Raw genomic sequence first — 24,093 nt, 5'->3', positions numbered from 1 at the left:
GAGGCTGAGGCAGTAGAATCGCTGCTAGTTCGAGGCCAGCCTGGGCTACATAATGAGTTCAAGGCCAGCCTGAAATACATATATGGTGAGACCCTTTCTCAAAGAACCAAAATAAATAAATAAGTTGTAAGGCAGTCATTTGAGCATTTCTTCATGCATTAATACTTTGTACACAGTAGGTACTTAATAAATAAACCCAAGAATAAATTATTTAATTTTGAGGAGCACATACTGTGTTCAAAGCATTTTGTTAGGTGCTGGGAATACAAAGTATGACAAAAACTCGGGTATTAGAAAATAACAAGCTGCAGTGTTTATTTACTATAGGAATGGAGCCCAGAAAAGGTGTTACATCTGAATTGGGTTTGGAAGTACTAGTTGTGTGTAAGTAAGCCTTGGACACTAGAACATGAAGACTAGAATTTGACTTACTTACTCTCTGCTAGCTATTAAAAGTCTTACATGTCAGTATTTCTAACTTAATGCACTTAAGCATTATTACTGTTTTTTTTTTGTACTGATGGATTTGCCACTTATTTTTAGATTCAGAGTAGTAGCCAATTTGGAAACATTACTATTAGTGTTATGATATTATTGGCTCCAGTTTTGTTTCAAATATGTTTTTTTTATGATACTAGTTTCCATGAAATGAAGTATTCCTTACTAGATTTACTTAGATCCTTAAACTGTTTGATAGTTATAGCCAAGAAAATATTAAGTTAGAAATTAAGAGCAGTTAATTTTACTGTACTGTGTAAATGTGCCTGGGATAAAGTTTGAAAAAAAAAAAAAAAAAAAAAAAAAAGACCCTACTAGAGTGTTTAAGATTGGCCTGAATGTGAATGTTGCTTGGCATCAGTCTCCTTGATCTGTTGATCTTTTTAATGGGATAAATATATTTGTGAATGTAATGATTAAAATTTTATAGTGTAAAAAGTGTGACAGTATATTGATCAGAAAACTAAAATTTTAAGCTAAACATTTTTCATCTTATTTTAACAATATAGATAGCTAAACTTAAGAAATAAATTGTTTAAATATTCTGAAAGCCTGTGTTTATTTCAAAATAAAAAAAACTAGTAACTGAAAAAGTAAACTTGATATAGTGCTATGATATGTTAGCAGATTCAAGTTTTTTTTGGTATTTAGGACTTTTGAGTAGGATAACTAGGAAAAAATATATTGAAGCCATTATATACCAAAGATATCACTAAAGGTTTATGGTGATTTCTAATGAGATACATAATTGGGAAAGAAAGAAAGAAGCAATGAATGTGTTGTCAAATTATTTTTTCTTTTCCACTGGAAAAGGACATTAAATATTCATGTTCTTTTTCCATTTGAAAAGTTTGTGACATTTTGTGGTAGAAAGGAAGCACCCACTGTTACAGATTTTTCATATACTACTTTTTAAACGTGGTTGAGTTTTTCTGTTCTTCTCTATTTAAAAATTTTGTTAATTGTGTACCAGAATAAATCTATTGTTTCCTTAATGCTAAACTTGTCCATATACCTTGCCTTCTTTTTTACATTTTAGGTCTCATGAATTACGATCCAAGATTCTTTCATTGCAGTTACTTCTATCCATTCTGCAGAATGCAGGACCTGTTTTCAGAACAAATGAGATGTTTATTAATGCTATTAAGCAGTATCTGTGTGTTGCACTCTCAAAAAATGGAGTCTCATCTGTTCCAGAAGTTTTTGAGCTGTCTCTTTCTATATTCCTTACTTTGTTGTCAAACTTCAAGACACATCTGAAGATGCAAATCGAGGTATGTTCTACATTTAGACATTATAATTCGGGATACTGTTGGATATTTCATTTGTTTAAAATTAGATCAATTACCATTAACATGTTGGAAAATTTCCAGAATGTGAAATAATGTTTGTGTATTCTCATGTACTTCTTTTATAATTCATCCATTCAAGCTACCATGTATGTGTCTGTGAAGTACTAAGCCCCAGATAATATAGAAACTGCAAAGTGATGACACTGTTCCCACTCCAAGGAACTTATATTAATTGAATAATGTGTTTCTAGCTCTCTTGAATTAATTTCATCTTCACAATAGTTTGCCATTATATGCAGCATATGATTTACAAAAAGCTTTCATGGAAGGCACTGTTACCCAGAATCACAGGGATGACAGCTCCCAGCTCCAAAACCCCACACACATCTACCCTACTACCGGTAACAGATCCCAGGGGGATACTACCTCCCAAAGTATTGCTTATTTTTTTCCTTAAACATAAGACCAAAAAATTGGTAATCTCAGGGTAATAATAGGACCATCTGAAGTCAGGGGATAATAGAGAAAATAGTCCTAGAAAGGATCCTAAAGATCTCCATGTTTAGAAGAGGCCTAACAGAGATGTTTATTCTGTGGCTTACTACTTAAAAATCCCCACGAAAGCAGGATAATTATAAGCACGCCATTGGTTCAAGCTTCTTCCTAAGATAGTAAAGAGAAAACGCTCAGCTGCTGTCACTGCCAAAAAGTAAAACATCACAAATTCTAAAATGTCTTTTTAACATTGGAACTTTAAGAAAACTGGATTTCTGATTTATCAGAAGTCTGTGTCATGCCTTTGAACAAAAAAACAGTCAATTAGTTCAAGTGTTACAAAAAAAAAAAAAAAGAGCAAGGGAATCATCTCCTTCCTTTCAGTAACTTTTTGGGGATAATGGATCCACCTATGGATAGTCATCAGCAAGACACATTTTCCTAGGTCCTTACCAAAAGTTCTGTAAGAAAAACCATCCAGGAAAAGTAAAATTTTGCTTTAAGTAGATAAAGTATTATTTATATGCATTAGAACAAGCAATCCACTCTTGAATTTTAAAAAATTTGAATTTTAAACTAATCACAATACAGTTGAATAATGAATAAGGTGGTTTTCTTGAGGTATTATTTGGACATTTTGGTCTCTGAAGGCATTTCCCAAATACCCATTGTCTTCAACAACCAGAACAGGCTTGCAGCTTCTCATATCCGACTGAATACAGAACAGACAGCCTACACTTCACTGAACAAGTCCTGCACATTAATAATTTTGTTAAGATCAGAGACTGGAGAAAGACACACAAGACACACCAAACAGTTCTGCATATACTTAGCCTTAATTTGTTCACAAGTAGAGATACAATTTGATATACAAAGGTAAATAAATTTAGGAGGCAGATCAACAACTGTAATCAGTCGGTTTACAATGTCCAGTGAGAGTAAGGACAAGTCCAGGACAGAGAAATGCTGAGTGATCTGGCTGAAATACATTAATTTCAGCAACATGTCTGTAGCAACCACTAGGTCTGGAAGGTTTGCTGGAGTGAGGCTAATATGATAAATAAGTCTTTCTCTAACTCACCGAAGTGTTTGCAAGGGAGAAGATGAAGAGCTTTTGAAGACTTTGGCCATGATTCACTTGATCTCTACCATAGTATTATTATTTTTCAGTGCCATTTTTGACACACATGAATTTATCCCACTGAATTGCATGGTCTGGCTTATGCAGCAGAAGGGGTGGCAGGATAAACTGGCGAAAATGATTTTCAGTGGGTGGTTTTGGTCCACTGACCAAAGATTCTGTGATCCGAGAGGCCACTGAGCTGTCAAATCCAAAATTAGAAAAATCCAGGTCTTGGGTCACTGAGAGCACTAGGGAAACTGGCTTTGCTCTGCGCTGGCAGTTTCAACTGTTGTTCAGCCAAGGCTAACTAGAACCCGCTGATGTCCACAAGTTGGCCCATATTCCCCACATCTATCAGCGCAATCTGGCATACGGTCTTTTTTGAACAGCTCCCATGGGAGTGCCAGCATCATCTGGAAAAGATGACTTTTCTGGTGGAGTTACAGGAGGTAAAAACCCGGAGGTCAGTGAGTGGTCAGGTTCATGGTTGCCATATATAGGTGGCTGAGCAGGTATACTAGGCTGGCAGTGAAGGGCTTGGTGTGGTACACACACAGCAGGTAGAGTGCTTATGAGCTGCTGTACTGTTGGGCTGCAGCAGCAACATCAGGACCCCTGAGCCCAGGCAGATACTGAAGGCAATAGACAGGCCCTCAAAAGTGTTGCTGCTGCTCGCCTCCTCCTAGATGGTGCTCAGCAGGCTTGATTGCTCCTTCAGGCTCATCCTGGCCACCAGCAGCCTGGGCTTTCGGTGCCCAGGTCCACCCAGTCTATCTGTGCTCTTGGCAACCCTGGACTGCCCCTGGCCCATGCCTCCCTGAACCTCCACTGCTCCTTGGTAGTGAGGAACTAGCCAGGCACCGTGCTCACACCAACAGGCATCAACTTCATCCCCCATCTGCCCACCCTGCTTCCTGGCCAGGGTAGCCCTAGCGGCCAAGAGGCACTGGTGCTTGAGTGCCCCATCCTCCAAATTTCACTTTTAAAGGAAATTCCAAATATGTATAAGTCTGCAATACTTTAAATCATTTAAATGTTAAACACTTTAAAAGAAAGTAATATTTTGAGGGGTTATATTTAGAATATTTGAAAAAGTCCATCTTTGCTTTGTACCTTTTTGCTAAAATTTATTTGTATATTTACTCTTTAAAAAGTTTTCTCCCAAAACTTAAAAATGGAATAGTAAAATGGTTCTAAAATATTTTCAGAGATTTAGCAAAATTAAATTGGAGACTCTTTCAACCATGGCCGTAAGAATTACACAGATGTTACCAGTTTCTGGGCTTTTGTTTTCATCTTCACGTAATTAAGTACTTTAAAGTAGTACTTTATAATTTGCTGATTTAGTGGGCACTTCTTTCAACTCATTATTTATTACAATATTTTTGACTGAGAAATCATGTATTTTAGAAATAACCACTTTTATGTCAGTTTTTACTTTCATTTTATGCATATGCAGGTTGAATTTTAAATTTTAATATTCAATTATAATGCGAGGGTAATAATATATTAGCTCAGGAGAAAGAATAAACTATTTTCCCAGAATTTTGGATAGTCAGAATAATCTTTTTTATTAATGGTCTGTAATATCTGTCAGAATCATTTATAACATTTTTATGGGAATGAAGCAGTAAAACTTTTAAAATTTGGGCCATATTTTTGAACAAGAGACAACTTCTGTTTCCTGTATGTTGTCAAGATTTAAAAGTTTGCTATATGTATTGTGAAAATAATAAGGATTTAGGAACAGGTGCTACATTTACACAGTTTTTTGCATCTGTAGGAACTACAAATAAAAGAACTTTTAAAATAAACTTGTGGAATTTTTCTATAAACCCAGAGGTCTCCCATTTGATGATAAAGCATTTAAATTGACAGGAAATGCCGAAGGCTTTTTTGTAGCCAGTTACTTAACAGATTTAACACTGAGACTTCCATAGTAATTACTGGATAGGCTGTTTTGCAAATTCTTACACAACTAGGTATTATAGAAATACTTTTAAATTGTGATTACTACTTTTTCTATAAAAATGAGTTTAAAAGGAAATAAGTCTTGAGAAATTTCCTAATGACTCATGCACAGTAGATTTTCATTAAAAGTTGTTATAATAATATTGGGCTTTTTTTTTTAAAGATTGGGTTTATTTCACTGTCCATTGTCCCCCAAGAGGGGATAAAGAGATAATGAGACATAAGAACAGTTTTAAATATATTAAGCACATTCAAATTCAAGATGAATTTTGTTCCACTTGGCAAAGACACTTTAAAACTGAAATTTGCAAAATCAAATTAAGATTGTTTTTACATAATTACTGTGAGAGCGTAGTGTTTTTATAATGTGGTTTTTTTCGACGTACATTGGATTATTTCAGAACTGAAATTAAGATTATCATATAATGAATTACTTTGAGAGCATTGTTTTTATGTGGTATTTTTCAATGTGCATTGAATTATTTATAGAAGTATATGTACAACTTTTAAAGAAAACATCTATTTTATAAAGACAGCCTGCTTATGATAGTTATTATTCTATATAGAGATACATATTCAGGTGTTCAGGAATCTTGAAAAGTTTTATTTTTTTCTTAGAACCCCTGTTTTCAGGAATGGTATTATACAGTGATAGCTATTTGCTTACCAGTGCAGCGTGCCAAGCCCTAGATAGTAGCTGAGAGTCTTTTATTTTTTTTTCCTGCCTCTTCAAATCTATTTTTAAAAATACAATCTGTAAATGAGAGTCAGGCATGGTGGCACACACCTGTAATCCTGCTTACTCAAGAGACTGAGGCAGGAGGGTTACAAATTTGAGGCCATCATGGGCAGCTTAGGAACATCCTGTGTCAAAGTGAAATAAAATAAAAAAGGGATAGAGATGTGGCTTACTTGCCAGGCATTCATGAATTTCTCTGTTCAATCTATAATTTCCCCTACAACACACAAACATACAAAGTTTAAACACACGTGTGATTCATGACACTGTCAGGGTCTCTAATCTTTTCATGATGTACATAGGATGAAATAAGTTTCATTTATTAAGCAGTTAGAATTTAACAATTTAATATCTTTCTTAAGTTAGTGTCCATTTTTAAAAATAGTACATATAAATTAAAAGAAAAATGTTTTTTATTCTTAGCCACAATTCATTACTGCAGAGTTGCAGTTCCTCTTGGACACTGTACAAATGCTTAGGCCTTTGAATCAGATTGGACAGTACCTCCTGCATTGCTGTTCTTCATTGTCTTTTGTATACATGTCCTTTTATCATAGCAGTTTAACAAGACCCAGGCTTGTAAAGATAATGATCTCACTGAAAGGATGGTAGGATGATCTAATTAGAACTACGAATATTCTTTCAAGATATGCAGCAGATGTATTTTCTGCTGAATTTTTCCTCACGAATTTTCATGGCACTTCTGTGAGTTTGTTGCTGCATTCTGGGGTGACTTGATGTATTGTTTGGGAAATGTGACCAGATGGCTATAAATATTTATTGAATGCCTGCTTATGCACCATGTGCAGACCTAATGCTTAGGGAAAAAAGCCTGGACCCTGAGCCAGAAGTGATGGCATATATCACTTGGGCAATTGAGGCAGGAGAATTGTAAGTCTGAAGCTAGCCTGGGATGCATAATGAATCCCATGCTATCCTAGATCATATAGTGAGATCCTGTCTAAAAAAACAAAAGGAAAGACAGACCTGGTCCCTATCTGTATAGAGCTTAAAATACATAGGTCAGTGATGGTGAACCTCTCAGAGCTTTCTCAGTGATTAAAAACAGCAAGTAAGTAAGTAACTACAAATGTATTGAGTTTTGTGAAAGAAAAGCACATTGCAAGGATACCTAACCCTTGGAAAGATGATGTCAGTCATCTTGAAAATGTTACTGTTTCTGTAATCATAATATATATGCTAGTGTGTTGTTTTGTTAGTTATCCCTTTTTAGATCACACCTTTCCAAAATGCATTTGAATCTGAAAATTCTTAGCCATTAAATTCATTTGAATCTGAAAATTCTTAGCCATTAAATTGAATCTTATTCCATTAAGTTTACTGTTTTTATGCTTGATAACTTCTTGGTATAAAGAAAAGTGAGAAACAGCTTCTGTGTAGTTTTCAGGCAATAAAGATCTTCTCTGTTGTAACGATTAACAACATATAAGATCATTTTTGTTTAGCGTATCAGTTACATTAAAATCTAGGAAGAGTTAGGACTGTTCTGAAGTCCAGAATGTCTGAAAAATATAACTGTTGAACAGAGTATAGTTTATGTCCTTTAAAGAGATATAGAAACTAAAGAGATATAGAAACTTCATGAAGATAAAAGAAACTGCATTATATTTCATTCAAGCAATTACTGCCCTGAGGACCTCCAGATCTTTGTATATTTTATTTGTAGCAGCTGTGTGAAGGCAAATAAAACATAACAAGGTAAAGCACAAGGCTGATATTACAAGACAAGATTAAGTCACCCATCCAAGTTGTTTTAGTCCTGAGATTTTACCGATAGAATTCAGGTATACATGAACTCTAGAGGAGCCTGGGTACTGATCTCTGTTCTATAGCTTTGAGATATTTAAAAACTAATCATGCATCTGAATTCTAAGCAATATTTTAAACAGCAATTTCCCCATCACAGGTGTTCTTTAAAGAAATTTTCCTATATATTTTGGAAACTTCTACTAGCTCATTTGATCACAAATGGATGGTTATTCAGACACTAACAAGGATTTGTGCAGGTATTTAAAATTATCCTCTTTTTATGAATTATTTAAAAGGTTAAATGCATTTGTATATTCACATTTTGTTAAAATTACTGTTGTTACAGATGCGCAGAGTGTAGTGGATATTTATGTAAACTATGACTGTGACTTAAATGCTGCAAATATATTTGAAAGACTAGTAAATGATTTGTCAAAAATTGCTCAAGGAAGGGGCAGTCAAGAACTTGGTATGAGTAATGTTCAGGTAAGAACTTTAAAATTTTTCAGATTTAAACTACCAAGGAACAGGCATGTATTTTCCTTAAAAGGTCTTTTTATTTTTATTCCATTTATAAATTACAGGAATTGAGTCTGAGGAAGAAAGGTTTAGAATGCTTAGTGTCAATTTTGAAGTGTATGGTTGAGTGGAGTAAGGATCAATATGTGAATCCCAACTCTCAAACAACTCTTGGTAAGGTAACATTTTGAGTTATAATTCTTAAAATTCTTCATCATTTTAAGAAAAACGGTATTTTGGGAGCTAGTTGCAATGACATTAGTTTCATGACATGTTTTTTCATTTAACTGTTAAAAGCATTCTTTGTGATTCGAATACTGCAACTAGCTTTAAAAAATTCCCAGTTTAGGGCCAGGGGTATAGTTCAGTGGTGTCACCCCTGCCTAGCAAAAGCACAAGACCCTGAGTTTGGTCTTGAACCCCACCCTCATAAATACCCTTCCTTCCAAAGCAGCACCTTAAGAAATTATTCCTAATTTAGGATTTGGTTTTGTTTTTGAGGTAGTATTTGATTATATTGCTCAGGCTGGCCTCAAGTAGCTGGGATTATAGGCATGTGCCATCAGTTCTACCTGAAATTAGTTAAATTTTCAAATTTGGTTATACCAGCAATATAGCCAGTATGTTTCAAGATGGTTGAGTTGTTTATCTGTTTGATGTTTACTCTCAGTTGGAGGAAAAACTTAAGAGTTTTGAGTTTCCATAACTAAGATAAGGACAAACTATTCCTCATGAAGTGTGAACAAACCTCCAGTGATTACAAAGCACTGTAACTAAAAAAAAGAAGTCTTAATAAGTACAAACTATAAACTGTGTTTTTATAGTGTTTTCTGTTTGTTTGTTTTGGTGCCCGGGATCCATCATCGAACTTTCAACCTTGCGCTTGCCAGGCAGATGCTTATACCACTGAGCTAAATCCTTAGCCCTACACTGTGTTTTTGGGTCAATTATACTTAATGTCACACTTTTAACATTACGTGGTTTCAGTATTGAAATATGTTGTTTATTATTGCACTTCATACTTTTATTTGCTTTAAATAATTACCTAAACAACATTGAAATACTTTGTATCAAGACAAGAATATGTTTTAGTTTTTACATTTCTTTAATAAAATATAGTAGTGTCCCCTTTACCTGTGATTTTACTTTACCTTTACTTACCTGTCATTTTGATCATCTCTTGTCAAATGCAGTCTAAAACTGTTAATGGAAAATCCCAGAAATTGTAAATTTTAAATTGCTCAGTGATTTAAGGAGTGTGATAAAGTCTCACAACTTCCCTCTCCATCTTACATGGGATATGAATTGTCCCTTTTTCCAGTGTACCCAAGCTGTATATGCTACCTACTTATTACTCACTAGAAACCTTAGTTGTGAGGTAAACTGTCATGGTATTGAAGTGTTTGTGTTCAAGGAAAAAATACTTTATTTAATAATGGCCCCAAAGTGTAAGGGCAGTGTTCAGCAAGTGGGATAGGCCAAAGAGAAGCCATAAAATGCTTCCTGTAAATGAAAAGGTGAAAGAAAATTTCAATAAGAAAAAAAAATCATATGCTAAGGTTGCTGTGGTTGTTAAATACTATTTTTGATCTCTTACTCGTCCTAATTTACAAATTAAATATTATAGATATGTATGTACAAGAACAAAAATTACAACATATATATATTATATATATATCTGTGTGTGTGTGTGTGTGTATATATATATATATAAAATCAGTCCTCTTGAAGATTTTAGACATCTATACAGGTCTTAGGATATGTCTCCCGTGGATAAAAAGGGGACTATTGTAATACACTATATCAATTTTTTTTCTTTCAGGTCAGGAGAAATCCTCAGACCAAGAGATGAGTGAAATCAAACACCCTGAGACAATAAACAGATATGGAAGTTTAAACTCCCTGGAGTCAACATCATCATCAGGAATAGGCAGCTACAGTACACAGATGTCTGGCACTGATAACCCAGAACAATTTGAGGTCCTAAAGCAACAGAAAGAGATAATAGAACAGGGGATAGATTTGTAAGTGTCAAAAGAAATGTTACTGAATATTTCACTGCCAGAATTGTGTTGTCCATGCCCTGGATTTCTTCACATCCCCTAATTATTTTCTTATTACTGCAATTCAGTAAGCAAAATGGAGGGAAATGTCTTGGATCCAAGAATTCTAAGAGCTCTTTTATTCAGCTCCCTTTCATTGCAGTGTAGCCCAAACGCTTTTAATGTCTAGCCTCCATATGATGAATGTTATCTGTGTGGTTTTGCATTATTTTAAACTTACCAAGTTTCATTACGTTTCGTAATCAAATGACAGTGCAAAACGTTTAAAATATAAAAATTTTAAGTCTTGCACCTTTCCAGGTTTTATATGTCCTCCAGTTGGGTTAAAATGTACTACTCCTATTAGTGATTTAGTAATATTCTCTTGTTAATGATTCCATTTTTATGTGTTAATAAGGTAATCATTTCCCTTTCAAACTGAATTACTATGCCAAAACCTGATCCTTTGTCCCCTCCTCTTTGCTCCCCTCCCCTCTCCTCTCTTCCCTTCTCCTCTCCTCTCTTCTCCTCTTTCCTTTCCTTCCTTCCTTCTTTCCTTCCTGAGTGCCTTTGAATATAATATGATTTTCTGGACTGTTTCCTGTGTGAACGCAACCATACTACTATACTACTTCCCTTCTTTTTATTGCCCTCTCTTCTTTCAAAGAGATACACTAACGAAGGATGAAATTGCTTGCCTGTTGTCACAAATCTAGCAACTGTAAACTACTAAAAAATCCCTCTGTATGTTTACTTGGTTTGCAGCTTATGCTTTACAGCATTTATTTCAAATACTTTAGCCCTGCCTTTAATAAATGTCCAGGCATATTTTGCAGTGTTAATATGAAAAAGTGGGGAACATGCAAGGTCTGGGGGGATTTGAAACTCTGTGCCAAGCACCATGAGGACTTTGATTCACATATTCAAGTTTTTATACAGTATAATCTATAGCCTAAATATGATGTTGTATAAAGTGCTGCCAAGATATGATAACTATATTTGAAGTACTGGATACATGATGAGGAATAGTCATAGGACTTCGTGGTGAGGTCTTTGTACCTTTTAGTCCTCTAAGCTCTGGACTTGATTTTGTCTTTATGTAGCGATTAAGAAGAATACTTTTATGGAATTGTGTTCCAGTATATCTTCCGCCATCCTTTCATGACACCACTGTATCCTGTTTTCCTCTTGTCTTTCATATCAGCTAAGCCTTGTTGTGAGCTGGTTTTTCCCTGCATACTTCTTAGTATTGCCAGGATTTTGTCCTTGTCCCTTTTCTTTTGTTACTTTGTATCTTTTCCTGATCATATTTTTTTATGGCTTCACCTATTTATGTACTAATACGTCACAACTCTCAAGCATTATTTTTCACATAAATACCTCTGCTGAGATCCAGATTCATCTCTACTTGTCCTTTGGAATCCCCACTGGATATTGCAGTTTCTTACCCTCAGCTGGGTTATAAAAATTGATTAGTCTCTCTTCAATCCCTCAATACTACTACCAGAAACCAAAGACAAACTGAAAATCTGGTTGTTTCTGAATTTAGTATTTGGGCTAATGACCACAGCACTCATCTAAATTTATAAATTAGAGTCCTAAGAGCTTAAATTTTCCTCCTCTCATTTTTAGATCCAATTTGTCATTATGTTCTGTTGATTTTACTTCCTGAATATCTTGGCAGTTCATTCTGTCTTCCCCATCTTCTACAAGGTAGTCTTATACCTCAAACCATCAGTACTTCTTGCCTTGATTGGTGTAACTTTTGACTTATTTTTCTTTGATATTATTCAGGCTGTTTTTCACATTTAATTAAGATAATTTCCCTTGAGTCAGTTTGTTTCTATTTATCCCTTATCTTGCTCATAGAAAATAAAACTGAACTTTTTTTGTGAAAGCAGATAGTACCATAGGATTTGGAATTGCTGGATTCTAAGCTTCATTCCTCACTTCTCTGTTTCACCTCGTTTTTGTAACATTATAGAACTGTTTGTTATTAAATTATGCTATTTTGTGGTTTTGTGTATGGCCTTTTCTCCATCCAGGATGGATGAATGTCTGTCTTTTCATATACATTATATTTCATTTTACATTATAAAAAATGTAATAGTACAGTTTCAGAATCACTATACCCAAAAATATCTCATAACCATCTCAGTTGTTAGTCACCTCTTTTTCTGTGTCATGTTCTTACTTTTTGACTGTATGTCATTGTTGCATTTTAAAAATTGTGTTTTCTTCCATTAAGAGTAAGAGTTTGTAGAAACTGGGAATTGTATATATCTCAGTGAAGATATTTGGTTTTAATTAACTTGGGGGAATCATTAGGACAGAACAGGGAAGAACATGCTAGAAAAAGAATGACATGTGACCCAGAACCAGAAGGGAGAGAGGACATTTTAAGACTTTTGACAGGGCAAGGTGGAAGGGAAGTGGCAGAAGGTGAGATGAGAGTCTTTAGTTGGATGTAGATTACAAAGACTTCATTCTTCATGTAAGGGAATTGTCTTGTTCCTCTTGACACTGGCATGCTGTTGAAGGCCAAGCAGATGTATTACATCATCAGATTTCTATTTTGGACTTTGCCGGTGGTTTGAAACATAGAAGAGAATGTGAGCAAAGAGAGATAAACCATTTCGGAACTCCTAACAATAGCTCTCAATGACAAATAAAAGAAACCAAAGTATAATAGAAGTAGTAAGTAAATAATTTGTAAGCAATAAGTGACATTTGATTTGGCTCTTTAAGCATAAGGGAGAGTGCCTTCATTAATGGACCCAGTAAAAGGTATGCAGAAAAATGATCTCTACGAACTGTAATATGCTTAGGGATGCCATAGAATGTGTGGGAGCAGGTGAAAGAAGGGGAGATGAGATTGAGCTGTACTGAAAAAGACTATGTGCCAATCTTAATCAATTTGGACTAATGAGCCGAGGCTGCTTGAGGATAAAAATAATATATATTCAGAAGTATGAGATACTTAGTATTTACATCCTTACTCAAAGTTTGCCTGCTGTGTGTCATTATTTCTAATTGTCTAGTTGATCACTTTTGATATGGACTATAGATATACCTAATGTAATGCAAGAGAAAGGGTGAAGGGATCCATATCCATTTGACATTCTTTTCTAAGAAGAAAACTTGATCCAATATAGTATTTTTGTACTTTGTGTACTGATTTCATTAAATATGCTTCTGTTTTCTGAGTGCTATTAGAGAATTAATTTACTGTAGTTTAAGACCTTCTTTTCAAGGAATGCAAATAGTTTTTTTAATGTTCTTATTAATCTAGATTTAATAAGAAACCAAAGAGAGGAATACAGTACCTCCAAGAACAAGGGATGCTTGGCACCACACCTGAAGATATTGCCCAATTCTTACATCAAGAAGAAAGATTAGACTCTGTAAGAATATCCTTTATTTGGAGAAATGAACATTATCAAAATACATCTATGCATGAAAAATACCTCATTGAAACCCAATATTTTATAAAATTAATAGACAGTAATGAAATTGTATTTTAAAAGAATACTATTATTTTATTCATTTTTGTACAAATCTTTTTTAGGTTAATAAAACAGCCTCTTGAAAATCCTTTCCTAAAAAGATAATATACAATAGCCTAGATTCTGTATATTATGTATAACTGTATAAATTTTATTTATAAATTTTCTAAAATCAAAATGTTTTCATTTTTTTAATAAACATATTTAGTACAAGTAACCAACTTTCTGTTGGAAATTGTTAACCTTGTAGTTAGAAGCCAATGCAGATTTTCTGCTTTTTAAATGGCTGTGTGGCAAATATAACATGCCATTGAATTGCCAGTTTCTATCACTTGTTTTTTTTTTTTTTTTTCCTTACTTAGACTCAAGTGGGTGAGTTCCTGGGCGATAATGATAAATTTAACAAAGAAGTCATGTATGCATATGTGGACCAACATGACTTTTCAGGAAAGGACTTTGTTTCAGCCCTTCGCATGTTTCTAGAAGGATTTCGTCTTCCAGGAGAAGCTCAAAAAATTGATCGATTAATGGAAAAATTTGCTGCAAGATACTTGGAATGTAATCAAGGGTAAGAGTCAGATGATCTATTGTTTGTTTGTTTTTTGCTTTTATTATTAGTGCCTAGTTATTTTACACAATACTGGGTTTCAGATAATTCTTGATTTTGAGCTATATCCATATTAGGAGATACAAGAGTTTCAAAAATATTAAGACATTAATAGTCCCTTTCCAGAGAATTTACTATCTGAAAGTGACATGACAAATCCAGAAAAAATTTTAAAATGATGTAGAATCCAAATCCTGAGATAAATTGATTTAAAAATGTGATGTACATATACTGTGGAATATTATTTACAGCTACAGAGAACAATGAAATCATGTTATTTTTAGGAAAATGGATGTACCTGGAAATCATCATATTAAGCAAAAAAAAAGTTAAATATTAGTTTCTCATATGTGGAATCTTTTAAAAGATATTCTTAAATTTACAGATAACATGAAAGTCAGAAGAGAGACAATTGGAAAAAGAATCAGAAGGGAGGAAGAAGGGATAAAAGGGATAATATGAGTGAAAGTGATCAAAATATGTAATATGCATGTATGAATGTGTTAAGGAGAATTCCAGTGTAATAAATACTAATAACAGTGAATTGAGATTTTAGAACCCTTATTAAATGAAATTATGTATAAAACCTAAAAGTTTATAATGTAATATGCTTACTTTTTCAGGCAAACTCTTTTTGCCAGTGCAGATACTGCTTATGTTTTGGCTTACTCAATTATTATGTTGACCACAGACCTTCATAGTCCACAGGTATTTTTTGTATATTGTATTTAAATAGTAGAAATTAAACAAATGAATTAAATAAGTACTAGTTGAAAATTTTATTATATGTAATTATACCAGTTACCAACTTGGTATAATTAAAGGTGGTGTATATCTTAGAAAAGTTAATTTACTTCATTAAAATCATCTATAATAATTTGTATTTGTTAGTCTCATGATGGACAGTTGTATAAAGCTGAAGGTAAATTTTAATCCAAAATTATGTTGATAGACCTTTTGTATATACATGTCACAACATGGAAAATCACTATACATAAACCATCTTTGTTTGTTTGTTCTTTTAATGTTTCAGATTTGAACAGTAGAGGGAAAAGTATGGTACCCATCTCCAGCCTTCACAGTTACCAGTTTATGGCCCATCTTGTTTTATTTACATCTCTTCTTTCCTCCAGATAATTTTGAAGCTAATCCTACATATCATAAGTAATTTCATCTGTATGTTTTAGTACATATCTCTAAAAGAGAAATACTCTGCTTACACTACTAACTGCAGTACACTACTATCACAGCGAAAAATTAAAAATTTGCAGTTTGGATTAAACTTTATAGTATAAGGTTATTTTGGTATATGTTTTGAAAGGTTTCATGCAAGATTCATATAAAAAGTATGTGCTAAGATGAGGAGAAAGGATTATGGATAAACTCTCTCAGACACCAGAGCTGAACAACTATGAATATACCCCCGGTGTAGTTGTTTTTTATTTTAATCATTATTTTCTTTGATGTATTTAGGTTGTATAGTCAAAGCTAGCATTTTAATTATCTGGCATGATTATTTTTTTAATGGTTTTATAAAGCACTTTACAGATACTTGTTTATTTGGATTTCTTCATTTCATAGTTTTTAGTCTGATTTTTTTTTTTAGTCCAAATCATAGAATTTATAATCTGGGCTGACATACTTTTACTTTTCAAAGGCTGTACTTTTAAAAACATTTGTTTTTCTAAGCAAATAAATACTGTAATACATGGCTGTGCCATATGTCCACATGCATGTATACATACTTGTGTCATTTTGAAGAAATATTAAAAGTTCTTTTTATATAGTTTTATAAATATATGGACTGCTAAAACATTTTTGAACATATACCAGTTAGGTAGCCATATCTTGAAACCAGTGTCTTGTCTTCAGGTCATGAGCTCTTGTCCACAAAGTAGGTGTTTAAGGCCGGTCTGGCAATAGCAACTGGTTGTTCTCAGACCATTTGTTGTCAGACTTAATATCATATGCTGATGTGCAAGGTGTAATGCTAAAATAGTTAATGGGTTCCTGTCAGAATATTGAACTCATTGATAATAAATGTAATTTTAAAGGAATTTCTTAATTTTTGTCATCTTTAATTCTTAAAAAAATTAAATTCAGTGGCTCTTAATGTCATTTATGTTCTATAAATATTAGTGCTTAAGCTACCTTTTCTATATAATACAAGTCAATGAATTTTTAAAACTTTGAGATATTTAGAACACTTTTGTGTTTACATTAATTTTCATCATAGTCACAACTAGCTTTACATGAACACTAACCACAGCTTAATTTAAGCATATGAGAATAAAATTAGAGTATTTCATAAAAGATATCAAAAGAAGAAAAGTAAATTGTGTTTTTCACTGCTTCTGAAATCTCAGCATGGCAAAAGTAGACAGTATACTTAGTATTTTGAGTACCTGAGAGCAATGCATTTTCTACTGCTATCTTTTGTGAGCCCATATCTAGATACATAGACTAATAGTACTTCAGATTTAATGTCAAGACTTCTTTTTTCTGATTTGCATTACACTATACTTGTCTTAACATACTCAGAGTTTCCAGGTGATTTTAATTTTCCTTTGCCTCTTACTGTCAGTACTTTTAATAGGTGTCCACCAGAACTTTAGGTAAAATGACTTGTTTACTTTCATATTTTTATAGGGCCATGACTCAAGATGAATTTATAAAGTAGTAATATTCTAGAGCGTTAGTCCTTTAAATAGTAAGTTTTATTTGAAAAGTTTTGTGGTAATATTTTTACATTTTTGTAGGAAAAGCACTCCTACTACCCTTTCTGACACATTAGGATTTTACATGCATAGTAATGTGAACTTAAATATGTCCCAATTTTACCCTCTGAACTTTCAATTCCTACAAAATTATTTTTGCAAATTTCTGGTGATTACTTGAATATTGTTACATATTTTAATACACATTGTACCAATGTACATTGTCTTTAAAGTTACTTTAAATTTTTATGGAAGATGGCAGGAATATGTTAAATTAATATCTCTTCAGAGACATAGGTCTTCTGGGTTTCAGCTATCTGAATTTTTAGAGATACAAATGTTTTGTTGTACTAATTTATAAGTTCAGTGATACGACTGCCATCTTACAAGTTGTATAATATACTGTGTTACACAACTTCACTAAGTACAACATTCCTATTCATGGTACTCTTCGACAAGATAAAACATTCCAAGAATACTTTGCCTAGACCATTTAGTATCATTGCCTTGATGATTCAGAGAAACTGTTACTTGATTTTAAATAATTTTAGCTATTGTTATTTTTCCTTCCAGTGTTTAGAAAATCAACTTTTAATTTGTTAGCAACATATTTACAGTCTTTTGAACTAAGCTCTGAATCTTTTCAAAAATTATTGAAGCTCCTTAAAGAGACTGTTAAAGTTCTTAAATCTTGGCCAAAAACAAATAGTTGTCTCTTCTCTCTTCATACTTATTGCAGATTATCATACCCACATTAGAGCAAGGTGAATTAATATTTGGCAGAGTGAATTTTTTTCTACATTCTTGCATTTTCCATGATTTCCTTTTGTCATTTTTATTTATGTTATGTTGAATGTTTTCTACTTCCACTCCTCACAGTATTTATGAAAACTCTTAGATACTGAAATTCTTAAAATGAGTGAAACTTTTTGTTAATTTTTAGGATTTATAACAGTTGTTTATATCTAGGTTAAAAACAAAATGACAAAGGAACAGTACATTAAAATGAATAGAGGTATCAACGACAGTAAAGATCTTCCTGAAGAGTACCTGTCAGCTATCTATAATGAAATAGCTGGTAAAAAGATATCAATGAAAGAAACAAAAGAACTAACAATACCCACAAAATCAAGTAAACAAAGTAAGTATACAAAACAGTTAAATCATGATTGTTCAATGGGAAACATGGTTTCTTAAAAGTCCCACTTAATTTAAAATAAAGGAGCCTTATATAAATATGAGTTAGAATCATGTTGTATTAAGTATTATAATGCACTATTTGATGATGTGATTGTTTTTTTTTCCACATGCCCTCAAAGATAACACATGACCAATGGAAATACTAATGTGCATATTTTAGGGTGCATTTAATATGTGCTCGTTCATTTAGTAGTTGATTTCAGCAAGAATTTGGAGTCCAAAGAAATTGTTCGTACAGTCTCACTAAGTCAAGCTTTAGTTTTATTTTTCTGCCTCTTCATCCTCTGTAAGCAACATAGTTCTTAATTGTTTTTGTCTATCATTACACATAAATGGAAGCTGGAAATAGAGGTGACAGAAAATGTTAGGATCGTTAGAGTCAGAAGTGACTAGTTCAGATAGATTGTAAATTATGACACTGTTAAGTCTCTAGCTCTAACTGGCAGTAGGAGCCAACTGTGAGTCCAACTCCATCCTAGACATTGTATATACATGTAGAGTCATATGGGTCCCTAGAGGATAATGACTTGATCCTTGGAGGGTAATAGCTCAAGAATGTAACTATAATGCAGAATCATCCCTACCTTTCTGAGTACATGTACATGGAAATAAAATCTCAAGCATGAACAGGTTGCAGTAGTAAAATTCTGTTACAGGAGAGAAGCAGTAAGGTCTATGTGTGATATATTTCCAAAAGTTGAGTAATTGTAAGAGTCTGAGAACTAGGGCAATAAATTTCAGAAAGAATATCTTTTGGAATACTATAGGGAATTACATTCTAGGGGACTTCAGTAAATTTTCCTGCTTTATTTGTTTAATTGTTTTTTTTGTTTGGCTTTTTGAGAATGAATCAGACTATGTAATTCAGACTGGCCTTGATTCACTGTAAAGCCCAGGCTGGCCTCCTATTTTTGGCGATCTTTCGGCCCCAGCCTCCCAAGAGCTCGCATCCATCACCACATCCAACTTATTTTATTTTGTTTTTGAGACAGGGTCTTGCTATGTAGCTCAAGCTGTCCTTGAATTCACTGTGTGTAGTCCATGCCAGCCTCAATCTCAACAATGATCTTTCTGTCTCAGCCTCCCAAGTGCTTGAATTACAGGTGTGTGCCACCACACCTCTCTTTCACTTTTAAGATAATGAGAGTTCAGAATGATTAGGGAGGAGAATTAGACTCCATGAGCTGACTGTAGCATAAAAATCATTTTTATCCCTAAAACCCAGTGGCAAAGTCAGATTTTAAGCCGTTTATCCTTGGCTGTCACTCCAGTCCAGTATCAGTCAGCAGTTTATTTGATTGTGTTACTTTTATCTCTGCTTATTAAGTATGTTAAAGAAGCCATCATTTTTATACCTAAAAAGATACACATTGTCTGATTTAATCTTCATTCTCTTGCCTATCATACCCTCATGTCTTTTTCTGGCTGCTTTTGTATGTCGTGATAGAAAATCAGAGAAAACCAAATAAGGGAAGAGGAGATAATGGTGTGCCCAAAAACTAAAATTAACCAGCACTGTTAGGGCTCAGGTTTTCTTGCTAACTCAGGTATTATTCAAGCATGCATAGTACATGAATGTCACTGTTCTTCTCTCTTCTCTGCTATTTTCCTAGTCCATGTTTGGATTGTTTTCTTAACACTTTCATTGTTACAGTTGTTCCTGCTCTCTTTCTGTCATAGATTTTTCACTTACCCCTGACTCCCAGGTCAGAATTTTTTGAACTTTAAAAGTTACCACTTTAAAGTGAATGATTGTGTTGGCATTTTGTATTTAAACAAAGTTGTTCAGCTACTACCCCCCTTTGTTACTCTAGAGTAAAACTCTGACTCCATTAAGCACTGGCTTACCACTCCATTCTGTTTCCCTCTATACCCTGGTGAACACCAGTCTACTTTTTATTTCTATGAATTTAACTTGAATTTTTATTTCTGTGAATTTGACTTTGGGTTTTTTCACATATGTGGAATCGTATAATATGTGACCTTCTGTATCTGGCTTAATGGTTTTTCATTAATGTTAATTAGTTATGTTTGTTAGTAAAACATTGAAATAGCATTTCTAGACACTTTCTATGTTAAATGCTAATAATGTTTTATTATTTTAGATGTAGCCAGTGAAAAACAAAGAAGACTTCTGTATAATTTAGAAATGGAACAAATGGCCAAGACAGCCAAAGCACTCATGGAGGCTGTGAGCCATGTTCAGGCACCTTTTACAAGTGCAACACATTTGGAGCATGTGAGACCCATGTTTAAGGTGAGAATTACTAGTAACTTTTGGTTGCAGTGTATATTTAGACATAATTTTGATCAGCATATTTTTTGAGTTGAGGAAGTATACTGATGATAGCACATTCAACATGGAAACTATAGCTTTGTTATTTAGGGCATGTTAGATAGAAACATATCTTTAGTAAAAAAAAAAAAGAAGTAAAAAAAAAGAGAAGACAAGTAATTAATAGGAGTATAATCTTAGGAATAAAAATGTTTTAGAGAACAATCATTAATCCTTGGCTTATTTTTCTCCAGATGGCTTATACCTAAACCTTTGGTGTTAGTTCAGATCTCAAAGTGATCTTGAAGCATTTGCATTCTCAGTGCTTTTGTTTCCAGGGTTCTGAGTGTGCTGAAGCTCAGGAAATAGGTAAAAAATTCAAGGAAACGATGTATTTGTAGGTTGATTTAGTAATAATAATAATTACTGGCTCTTTGAAATTTGATTTTCTACTCTTTCTTCATTCTCCTAATCTTTTCTGTTCTTTCATCCAGAGAAGTAACCAATACAAAATAGGGTTATAGAGAAATAGAGAGGAATGTAGTTGAGTTTGAAGAGAAACTAGGGGAAGTATATTCTATTTCATGAAGCAGAATGTGAAGATTGTCTGTGTAGAGCGAGATCATAATTTGAGTTCTCATTCTACCTACACATATGTATGGGTAGCAAGAATGACTAATCAGATTTCTATGCTTCCTTTCAACTCTGAAATTTCATAATTCTATCCCTAATTCATGGTCTGTATATCAGAATTTCTAAAAACTTGATGAAGAGAGGACTTCCGGGAGAACATGGCGGACAGATAACAGCAACTACCGGAGGCTCTCTGAAAAACTAGGCTCAGAAGCCAGGTATGGTGCAGACTAAAGAGACATAAGCAGGTGGAGTTATGCTCTGCTGACTCAGGAACGAACTCGGCTGAGAGAAACTAACTTGGAATGCAGTCCTGGTGCTAAAACAGGAACAGAAAAGTCTCGCTGCTGAGGCTGGACCCTGCGCCATTGGAAGCCGTGATTTGGGTTTCCCGCCGCGCGGCGGCTGGCTGCCTCTACATCGGCTCGGCAAGGAGAGAGACGCGCGGAAACTCTGAGAACGGGAGTCTGCGAACGGAGTCGAAAACAGGACGGGCAGGGAGGCATGTTCTGACGTGTGGTGAGGTGAGTGAGAGAAACTGACACTCCACCACAGTTTGACTCCAGCGGACTTTCTGGGCCCGAGCAGTCCTGCGGGAGCAGGGCGCAGTGGCGACTCCAGCCACACATTCCCCTCTCGGGCGGGATTGGTGAAAAGTGCCTGGCCTGCGTGACGCCGCCGGCGGACCCCGTAGGCTGGCCCAACCCAGATCCCAGAGCCTGACGGAGGCCGGGAGGGGCGGGCCCCGCGTAGGCTGCCTGGTGCGCAGCGGTGAGTGGGAACACCTAACCGGCGCAATTCGATCAGGCTGTGGCTGACAGGGAGAGAAGCTGGGCCTCTCATATAAGCTTGCATATATAAGGCACAGAGAATATGGGAAGAGGCAGCAACAAGAAAGGCTCCTCGGCCCCCAATTCTGAGAAACAGGCAATAGCGGACACCGCACCAATACACATAAAGCACCATATAGAGAGCCTCATAGACCAATTCAGGAATGAAGTTATCAACGACCTGAAGCTAGAAGTATGCAAAATAGTTAGAGAAATGCTAAGCCCCACCCAAGAAAAAACAGATGGTGGAATGGAAAAACAGAAAAAGAGGGGAGAATTGTTTGATGGAGAAAACAGGGAAAGCATAGAATACGTGAAGCAGGTTCAAAGGGACTACCAAGAAACTAAGAAGTCTATCGAAGACTGGCATAACAGCTTGAAAGAAACTAAGGACAGACTATCTGAAATGGAGGGCAGAATTGTAATATGGGAGAATGAAATGAAAAACTTCTTAAAAATAACAAAGAAACAAACAGCAATAATACAAAGACAAGAAGATGATAAGAGGATCCATAACTTAAGGATTAAGAACATAAAAGAAGAAGTAGGGACACAAACAAATGAACTACAAAAGCTACTCACAGAAATAATCCAGGAGAATTTTCCTAATTTAGCAAAAGGTAAAGATACTCAGATGTATGAGGCATACAGGACCCCAGCTACCTACAACCCAAACAGAGCAACACCCAGACATATAATAATAAAAATTCCAGAAATTCAATACAAGAACAGAATATTAAAAGCTGTCAGAGACAAGAAACAGACCACTTACAAGGGAGCACCCATCAGAATTACAGCAGATTTCTCTGCACAAACCATCAAATCACGAAGAGCGTGGGGGGAAATAATTCAAGCTTTGAAAGATAATAATCTCCAGCCAAGATTGAGATATCCTGCACAACTGTCCCTGGAAATTGATGGAAAAACAAGGTGCTTCCAGGATAAAGAGGAACTGGGGGAATTTGCAACCACCAATTCAACTCTACAGAGAGTATTGCAGGATATTCTAAAAAAAGAAAAATACAAAGAATCCAGAAATAGTGGAGGCCACAACTAATGGAGCAGAGAACAAAGTGAAGAAGACAAACTGACAGCTACTGACAGAATAAGAGCTCAACAGAAATGAGGCAGAGAAGATTGGATGATAGGAACAGCTATTTTGGAGAAAATGACATCTTAATAGGTAATACTGATTTAGTATCATCTTGTTTTGAAGTCTCATCTAGCTTTTGTCCTTCTGTCTCCAATGGTCTAAATAGGTTGTATCTTACTGGATTTTATTATGTACGATAGTATAAGCAAAAACCTTTTAAAGACAAGGAGATTATACAGAAACCATTATTCATTTTCTGTTAGTCGATTCTAAATACTCTGTAATGCTGTCATTCTCTTAAATGGTTTTACATTGTTTTGATATACTTAATGCTACAGTATACGAAGTTGTACTCAAGGATTTCAAGGAAAGAGACAATATGGTAACTACTTTTAGGTCAGGATTATCTGGTGGTGAAACACTATTCTGCTTAAATGGTTATGTTCTGATCTGCACTGTTTCGTTGTTATGCCCTCTTTTATCTCAATCTCCATTCCATTATTTACTTTTTTAACACTTTTTAAAAATTTTTATCCTTTTAATTAAAGGGAAAAAAATAGCAGGATATATTATAGTAACCCACTTTGACTTTCCATTACCTCGATTTAAAGCCCTGTATTACTCTCACCATCTGGTTTTTAACTGATGTTCCCCTATTCTGTTTTGCTGGATAGTATCAGGTTCGAAAATTTAGGCATCAGCTGTGAAGATAATGAGATTCATTATAACGCCCATTCTCGTTGACTTTTATCTACTTTTGAAGACCTACAATGTTACCAATGT

The 24,093-nt window shown here is 34.5% G+C and overlaps 1 protein-coding gene and 1 pseudogene across 2 annotated transcripts in view; one reads left to right on the top strand and one right to left on the bottom strand.

Moving 5' to 3' along the window:
* Arfgef1 (ADP ribosylation factor guanine nucleotide exchange factor 1) overlaps positions 1-24,093 on the top strand; it is a 127,810-nt gene that overhangs the window by 59,012 nt on the left and 44,705 nt on the right. For both annotated transcript variants that reach the window (XR_010050164.1, XM_063257412.1), the window contains exons 10-19: positions 1,538-1,772; positions 8,046-8,145; positions 8,235-8,374; positions 8,473-8,581; positions 10,230-10,431; positions 13,742-13,853; positions 14,318-14,523; positions 15,186-15,270; positions 18,249-18,420; positions 20,585-20,736. Coding sequence is in view for 1 of the 2 variants with exons in the window: in XM_063257412.1 (XP_063113482.1) it covers positions 1,538-1,772; positions 8,046-8,145; positions 8,235-8,374; positions 8,473-8,581; positions 10,230-10,431; positions 13,742-13,853; positions 14,318-14,523; positions 15,186-15,270; positions 18,249-18,420; positions 20,585-20,736 (1,513 nt within the window). In the remaining variant the exon portion in view is untranslated. The remainder of the gene's footprint in view (positions 1-1,537; positions 1,773-8,045; positions 8,146-8,234; positions 8,375-8,472; positions 8,582-10,229; positions 10,432-13,741; positions 13,854-14,317; positions 14,524-15,185; positions 15,271-18,248; positions 18,421-20,584; positions 20,737-24,093) is intronic.
* Positions 2,910-4,306, bottom strand: LOC106025763 (CCR4-NOT transcription complex subunit 11-like; annotated as a pseudogene).

The sequence above is a fragment of the Cavia porcellus genome, unplaced genomic scaffold, assembly GCF_034190915.1.
Source record: "Cavia porcellus strain 051 isolate PalLab524CR breed Dunkin Hartley unplaced genomic scaffold, mCavPor4.1 scaffold_10, whole genome shotgun sequence".
Classification (NCBI taxonomy): Eukaryota; Metazoa; Chordata; class Mammalia; order Rodentia; family Caviidae; genus Cavia; species Cavia porcellus.
This window is presented reverse-complemented; position numbering and strand designations above follow the sequence as displayed.